Source organism: Coregonus lavaretus, assembly GCF_964263955.1.
Source record: "Coregonus lavaretus genome assembly, chromosome: 1".
Lineage (NCBI taxonomy): Eukaryota > Metazoa > Chordata > Actinopteri > Salmoniformes > Salmonidae > Coregonus > Coregonus lavaretus.
Window position 1 is genome coordinate 66,946,885 of NC_139988.1, and position 8,155 is coordinate 66,955,039.

Below are 8,155 nucleotides of genomic sequence, written 5' to 3' on the forward strand. Positions count from 1 at the left end.
TCTAGAATGACCTTCTAGCCAATCAGAAATGAGTATTCAATAATGCTGTGGTATAAAGCTTTTATAATTAGTAAATCGTTTATTCATAATTCTTTAATCAATATGCCATCCATATTATGTTTAATATACTGTAGGTCCTTATCAACCATTTACTAATAATTAGTTAAGTCTTTTTGTATTGCATCATCTAAAATGTGGGCTATTTATACTTTATAAATACTTTATAAATGTTTTGAGTGACCAGTTTGTAATTTCTCACAAAAGGATGGACATGCCATTGGTAGACATTCCAGCAGTACCTGATGCTCCTTAAGGTCTCAAAATAGCCTAGAACATATCAATGGTTATAGAATAAGCAGACCACACAGGATGTAAATAAAACTGTTGCAAGGACTTGACGAAGCGTTGTAATATGAATGTTTTACTGATGTTGTCAACCTCGCAAATGCAAACTAATCATAAAACAGGGAGATGTAGCCTACACACAACAGCTGGCCGGACCGCCCAGTTTTCCTCGAGCAGATTTGTATTCCTTCATTACTACTGATATGTGACTGAGGTAGAAATGTTACATGTATGATTTGCAGGTAGAAATGTTACATGTATAACCTTTAAATGCTTCAAGTGCTTCAGTCTTTTAACCGCAGACTATTTTCACACATTACTTTGTTTGGCGCCACCTTTACTGGGCCTTTAAAAGTAGTAAATCTTTAATTTATACGTAATGAGAGGGTTCAGCAAAATAATGTACTGAGATATCCTAAGCGGTCTATGGACTGATCTTAATCTCTCCTGGACAGATTCTGCACCTAAACCGAAGAATCGGTTGTGACGGGATGGAATGTACAGGATAAAGAGCAGCAGTAGGTCCATTGTTTGGGTTTTCGTCGCTGATTATTTGTATGTAACAGGATTGGGCGAAGGTGGTGCTTAAACTTCGACTGCTCTGTGCATGTGGAGGGGCGGGGGGTTTTAAAAAGTGACATCAATAACATTTACATTTTACATTTTAGTCATTTAGCAGACGCTCTTATCCAGAGCGACTTACAGTTAGTGAATACATTTTTATTTATTTTTTTATACTGGCCCCCCGTGGGATCAAAGCTTTCACCTGGATAAGGGATCAAAGCTTTCACCTGGATTCATCTGGTCAGTCTATTAATGTTTTGTACACTGACCATTTTATTCCAAAACAGTCACATTGTTGTGATGTGAAACTTCAGACACTTTATGCAGATCAAAATAACGTTTTAGTTTGAAAATGCTAACATAAGCGTTTCTTGGCAGTGACTGTGTGGATTGTAGTCACTCCTTAGAGCAGTCTAATCTCAGTTAACCCAGAAGTAAAATCTTGCTAATTTGGTCAGCTGCGTGATTAAGTTCTGGGTCCACACCTGTTAGAAATTGGGAGTTCCAGTTTGCGAAGTCTCCACCCTCGCAAAAGGAAACTCTCAGCCCCCACAAAAAATTATCTGCATAATTAATACACCCCTGGGCTCCATATCCAGCTCTCTGAAAGCCTCTTGCTTGGTGTCACACATTTTGTGGTGCATGTTTGTCTCTTAAGTATGAAACATGAAGTAGGCCTATACTCTATAACAAAACAATTGCACTTATATACAATAAGATGGTAATATCCTGACAATTTCAGATGTTATCAGCTACTGTATACACTGAGTGTACAAAACATTAAGAACACCTTCCTAATATTGAGTTGCACCCGCTTTTGCTCTCAGAACAGCCTCAATTCGTCGGGGCATGGACTCTACAAGGTGTCGAAAGCATTCCACAGGGATGCTGGCCCATGTTGACTCCAGTGCTTCCCACAGTTGTGTCAAGTTGGCTGGATGTCCTTTGGGTGGTGGACCATTCTTGATACAAACACGGGAAACTGTTGAGCATGAAAAACCCAGCAGAGCAGCAGTTCTTGACATACTCAAACCGGTGGGCCTGGCACCTACTACCATACCCCGTTCAAAGGCACTTCAATCTTTTGTCTATCCCATTCACCCTCTGAATGGCACACATACACAGTCCATGTCTCAAGGCTTAAAAATCCTTTAACCTGTCTCCTCCCCTTCATCTACACTGATTGAAGTGGATTTAACAAGTGACATCAATAAGGGATCATAGAGTGACCAGGTGAATCCAGGTGAAAGCTATGTCATGGAAAGAGCAGGTGTTCCTAATGTTTTGTACACTCAGTGTATATCAAACAGTAAATGGGTGAATGGTCTGTATAGTCATCGTTTCTTTGTAACTTTCACAGAAACATATCCTTAGCCTTACACGAGATAATCAGTGAAAAGTTTGGAGAAGAATCCTGAATGCAGGTGTAAATTCAACGCTCATGAAGGTGTCTATAAGCATTGATGTCGGATGTCATAAATTCTCATGTATACCCATTTAATAATGTGTTACCCATAAAGGATATATTCTACAGTTACATATATCACATTGTGAATATGGTCGTGGCCTTGTATCATTTTAAGATGTAAATGGTTCATTCGTTTATTGTTGTTCAGTAAACTTTTGTTTTTATCAGAGTTGCACTAATGTGTCATATACTCTTGATGTCAATGAGGAACGAACTGAAATCTAAAATATTATGTTATCACGTGAGCCTAATCAGCCATGTCTTTGGAAAATAAAATGTATTATGAAATTAAATTGTCTGAGGACTTTAATTTGAGTGTACATGTATTTTCATCCATTTTAGGGGACCAAAAGTATTGGGACCAATTCACTTACTGTATATGTGTATTAAAGTACTTAAAAGTTAAGTATTTGATCAGTGTACGGTTCGTTTAATCAATATCCTTACAAATTTTTCTTATGTCGTCCACAAGATTTGAATTAATGAACAGTGACGGTGTGGGTGTAGAGAGGAGGGGCTGCAACAGGATAGGTGTGCTAGCTCTTTTTAAAGTAAAAGCTGTGTGACTCTCTCTGATGCTACTTGACCATCGCTCCAGCTAGCTAGCTTTCGCCAGGTTAGTTATAAATAAGTGCCACTAACAAGGAATGTTAGTTAGTTAACTAGTTAACTGCCTTCCTTCAATGCTTGGTGACTTTACTGACAGACAAGACAGGGAGTTTATATTAAAAGCCACCAAGCATCGAGCTAAAGGCTAAAGCTAGCTAGCTATCATACCAAACAGGTGTGTGTGCGTGTCTGTTTATCTGTACACTGTACAAGGATCGTTCAAGACTATCCAGCCCCAGCTAACACGGCTTGACATACCAAGTTTTGACCATCACCCTTGCTCTGCCATCAGGTGAGTATGAATTAAAGATGCACTAAGCAGAAATGCTCCGCCATTTCCTGGTTGCTAAAATTCTAATAGTTCGCCTAATTTCCGTTTATGTGACAAAACAAGCAAGTATAGTGTAGAGAATCAGTGTACCATCTAAACTCCTGTGAAATATATTTTCCATAACCAAAAATATTGTATTTTCAGCTGTTTGAAGCTGGTGTACAAAACCGTTAGTAAAAGAAGCAAAAACTCAACTTAAAAACAGGAAGCATAGAAATAGCGCACATAGAACAGATCCACCGCTTCTTAGACTTGATTGTTTAATAGTCACATGTACAGGGTTGCAGGTGTGATTTCAGGGTACAGTGAAAATCTTAGGCGTGTGGAGGCAGAGTAAAGACTGTTGAGGGGGTGGGATGTCCATACGGTGAGCAGCAGGTAAGGTAAGTGAGGATGGGGGGGAAATGTCCATGGGGGGTAGCGAGGGAGGGGGTATCCATAGGGGGAGTGGCAGGGGGAGGGGGGAGCAGATAGCTGACTAGTGGTGGCTATTCAGCAGCCTGATGGTCTGAGGGTAGAAACTGTTGGTCTGTCTCGTAGGGCAGACAGTGTGCACCCAATGGTGTGTTCGGCTGCACGCATCACCCTCTGAAGAGGCAGCGGTGGTGCCTTCTTCACTATGGTGTCCGTGTGGTTAGACCATTTCAGCTTCTCTAAGATGTGTACGACAAAGGAATTTGAAGTTATTGACCATCTCCATGGCGGTCCCCGTTGATGAGGATGGGGGCGTGTACAGCCTGGTTCCTGCTGAAGTAAACAATCAGCTCCTTTGTTTTGCTAACTTTCAGGGAGAGGTTGTTTACCTGGCACCACGCCGTCAGAGTGCCTACCTCCTCCCTGTAGGCCGTTGTTGGTGATCAGGCCTACTACTACTGTCGTGCCGTCAGCAAACTTAATGTTGGAACTGTGTAAGTCCACGCAGTTGTGGGTATACAGGGACTACAGGAGGGGACTGAGGACGCACCCTTGTGGGGCCCCCGTGTTGAGGATCAGTGTGGACGAGGTAATGTTGCCTACCTTCACCACCTGGGGGCGGCCCGTCAGGAAGTCCAGGACCCAGTTGCATAGAGAGGAGTTCAGACCCAGGGCCGTGAACTTTGTAATGAGCTTAGAGGGCACTATGGTATTGAAGGCCGAGCTGTAGTCGATGAACAGCATCCTCATATACGCATTCCTTTTGTCCAGGTGGGTGAGGGCAGTATGCAGTGCAATGGCGATTGTGTCATCCGTGTATCTGTCAGGGCGGTAGGTGAATTGGAGATGGTTGAGTGTGTCGGGGAGGGAGGAGGTGATATGGTCTTTGACTAGCCTCTCGAAGCACTTCATGATGATGGAAGTGAGTGCTACTAGTCATTTAGTTCAGTTACTTTCCCTTTCTTGGGCACAGGGATGATGCTTTCAATGAAAATGACAGATCTATAACTCACATTTTTATGTGAATTTTGTTGGGTCGCTCAGAAAGTTACATGTTGCAGCTTTAATTATCAACAATTGTCAATATGGTGTAGGTAGCTATCTATAGGTGGTCATTCCCTCCACCTAATAATGGCAGAGATGAAAGGAATTAAGATGGGTAGTTCAATCTTTCAATAATTCTCAATGGTAACTAGTGAGTATAGGTGCGTTTATCTGTAGAGAAATAGGTGGCCATACTGCGTATTCCTGCGTATGGCCACCACTACACCTGCACATATAGGCAGGCACAACACTTCTGCCATTCCCTGCCTTGCATGGTATGGCTTTGTATATAATAGAGCGCTCAAACTATACTCTGGACCTGGAAGCCAGTTCCACTGCCTTTTTTCATTGTTCCTTTCTAATCAGGGACTGATTTGGACCTGAGACACCAGGTGGGTGCAATTAATTATCAGGTAGAACAGAACCAGCAGGCTCTGGACCTCATAGGGTAAGAGTTGAAAACCACTGTACTAGAATGTAATTACATATTTCCCTCTTTGTTTAGAGGGACAGGGACAGTGTGTTATGTGCGATTAACTAAATTGACTTTGTATTTGACTCTGTGTGTAGAATCTTTATTCTCCATAGAGACGCTGGATGCAGGATTACAGTCCCTTACAATCACATCCTACACATGTTCAGTAGAGAAGAACATCCATAGACATGGAGCTGCTGCAGCAGTTAGACCACTTCCTACAGGGAACACACACACAGGAATGGATGAGTACACACACACACGGTCATCATATCCACATAGAAAGGCTTAAAGTCTGCACCAAGAATCTTATGAGAAGTATTTCTGTTTATTTGTTTGGGTGTGTGTGTGTGCATGTGTCTGTGTGGTGTGTGTATGTGTGAGGTAAGGGGGCAGAGTGAGTGTTTCCCGATGTGCTCTGTTAGAGGGTATGTATCTGAAGGCTCTATCCTGTGTGTGCGTGTGTGCGTGTGTGTGTGTGTGTGTGTGTGTGTGTGTGTGTGTAGGAAGTGAGGATGCAGACTGTGTCGTACCCTCTGTCCTCTCTGAAGGGGTTAGTGAGTGAGGGCTCTAGCCTGCTGCTTCTGCTCCCTCTGAGGAAGAACATCTTGAAAAACATGACCTTCCTCCCCTTTTACCAGGACACACACATCTCAACCTCCACATAATGTTTGTGCGTGCATGTGTGTCTCCGTTGTTTTTGTCCTACTCATAATACTCACAAAAGTGTGTGTTTTTTGTGAGAGATAAGAGTGTGTTCACTGTTCTATGAAGTTGATGTGTGCTGTCAGTTGTGTTTGATTTAATCTCGTTCCCAGACACTTCCGCCCAAATGTGTGGTCAGAGGGAGCTGGGGTGCAGACGGCGGACAGCAGACGGTGGGAGTGGAAGTAGTGGAGGTGTTTGGGGTGAAGAGGAGAGGAGGGTGGACTCAGTGGAGGACATCCCAGCCACTTGGCAGTGTTGGCATTGCTACTTCCTACCTGACGGGTAAGTGGACATCACTTCTACTTAATCAATCAAGCAATTTTTTTTTACATCAGCAGTTGTCACAAAGTGCTTTTACAGTAACCCGGCCTACACCAAAGGAACCTGTGACATACAGTGCACCACTGCTCCCACCATCTCTTTCTCCCTGTGTGATGTCATATCCTGTTCCTGTTTAGGCACCTGGTTAGCTGAGTGCAGGTGGGCTCTCATGTCAACATGAGGCCCCTGCTGCTCCCGCTCCAAATACACACAGGTACACACATACACACACACACACACACACACTATTAGGAATGTTCCCCTATTTACATGTTTTTGTGCTGTGTGTCAGAGTTGAGGGATGATAAGCCAGTGTTTGAGAAGAGGCGTCTGGTGTGGGAGGAGCCCCTTACCCTTAAACCACCAACCAAGTTTCCAACATGACCTGACTGACGTGTGTGTGTTACAGGAGGAGTTGAATGCGGAGCATGCCTCGTACCTGTGGCAGCACCCGGAACTCCACGCCATGATGGCTGACTTCTTGCAGTTCCTGTTAATACGAAAACCGAGCAACGTCTTCATGTTCGCCCGCAAGGACTTCTCTCCCTTCGCCTCCCGCCGACCCCCGGGAGGCACCTTCAACACCTCCTCACCTTAAGGACCAACACTGTGCTTGCGTCTCAATAGTCTAGTAGCTTCCTCCAACTTGTCACTAGTATGTACAGAGGCCCTCGATCATCAAATATGAATGCTTTTATGGATGTTTTTTTGTATTTTATTTTGTGATATTGTTTTTACTGTCTAATGTTTTTGTATGAGCTGCACTGAAACAAATCCCAATCAACTATGTTGCTATGGCAATCACAAGAGTTACAGTTGTGTCAGCTGGTGTGAATTAAATATAATTTATTATTTCATGTCTTGTGTATTTTCTATGCTCTTTCTGTTAAGAACTTTATCCTCGAGTGTGATCATTTCAGTAACTGCTACTTTGCTTTTGCCCTGATGTGATCACCCCATACATTTGTAAGAATAAATGTATAAATTAAAGTAATGCTATGTCTGTATGATCTGGTTTCTGAATGGAATACTTTGTTGAGCCTACCTTTAACTGGTCTTTACCAAATGTGTCAGGAAAACATGGTGTTGATATCTTTTCAACTTTAACCGCAATTCTGATTCAACCACAAAGGATTAAAGACCATTAGCCTGTCTTGGGGGGAAGCTAAAAATTTTTTGCGAAGGACCATCAGGCAATGCAAGGGCTTGTTGCTGCATTATGCTCCACAGGAAGCAAAGTACTGTACTTTCTATAGTCGTTGTCTCTAATGCTGATAAACCTGTGTGTAACACATGTCCTGTTGGATGAGCAAGGACTATCAGCTAAATTGAATGCAAATTACAAAAGAATACAGTGTGACCTACACACTGCTTTCAGTGTGGCAGTCAGTGAGAAAGTTCAGAGGTCACTCACCTCCAGTTGTGTAAAGTACTTAAGTAAAAATACTTTAAAGTACTACTTCAGTAGTTTTTTGGGGTATCCGTACTTTACTTTACTATTTATGTTTTTGACTACTTTTACTTTTACTTCACTACATTCCTAAAGAAAATAATGTAGTTTTTACTCCATTCATTTTCCCTGTACTCTTTACATTTTCAATGCTTAGAAGGACAGGAAATGTGTATAATTCACACACTTATCAAGAGAACATCCCTGGCCATCCCTACTGCCTCTGATCTAGTGGACTCACTAAACACATGCTTTGTTTGTAAATGATGTCTGAGTGTTGGAGTGTGCCCCTGGCTATCCGTAAATTTAAAAAACAAGAAAATGGTGCCTTCTGGTTGGCTTAATATAAGGAATTTGAAGTGACTTATACTTTTACATTTGATACTTAAGTATATTTTAGCAATTACATTTACTTTTGATACTTAA

The 8,155-nt window shown here is 42.2% G+C and overlaps 1 protein-coding gene across 1 annotated transcript in view; it reads left to right on the forward strand.

Annotated features, from left to right (window-relative positions):
• Window positions 1-2,609, forward strand: part of LOC311131670 (uncharacterized protein) — an 11,014-nt gene extending 8,405 nt beyond the window's left edge. Inside the window, exons 5-6 of the mRNA XM_084164783.1 lie at window positions 801-863; window positions 2,270-2,609. Coding sequence (XP_084020909.1) covers window positions 801-832 — 32 coding nt within the window. The 3' untranslated portion in view covers window positions 833-863; window positions 2,270-2,609. The remainder of the gene's footprint in view (window positions 1-800; window positions 864-2,269) is intronic.
• The last annotated feature ends 5,546 nt before the right edge of the window (window positions 2,610-8,155 follow it).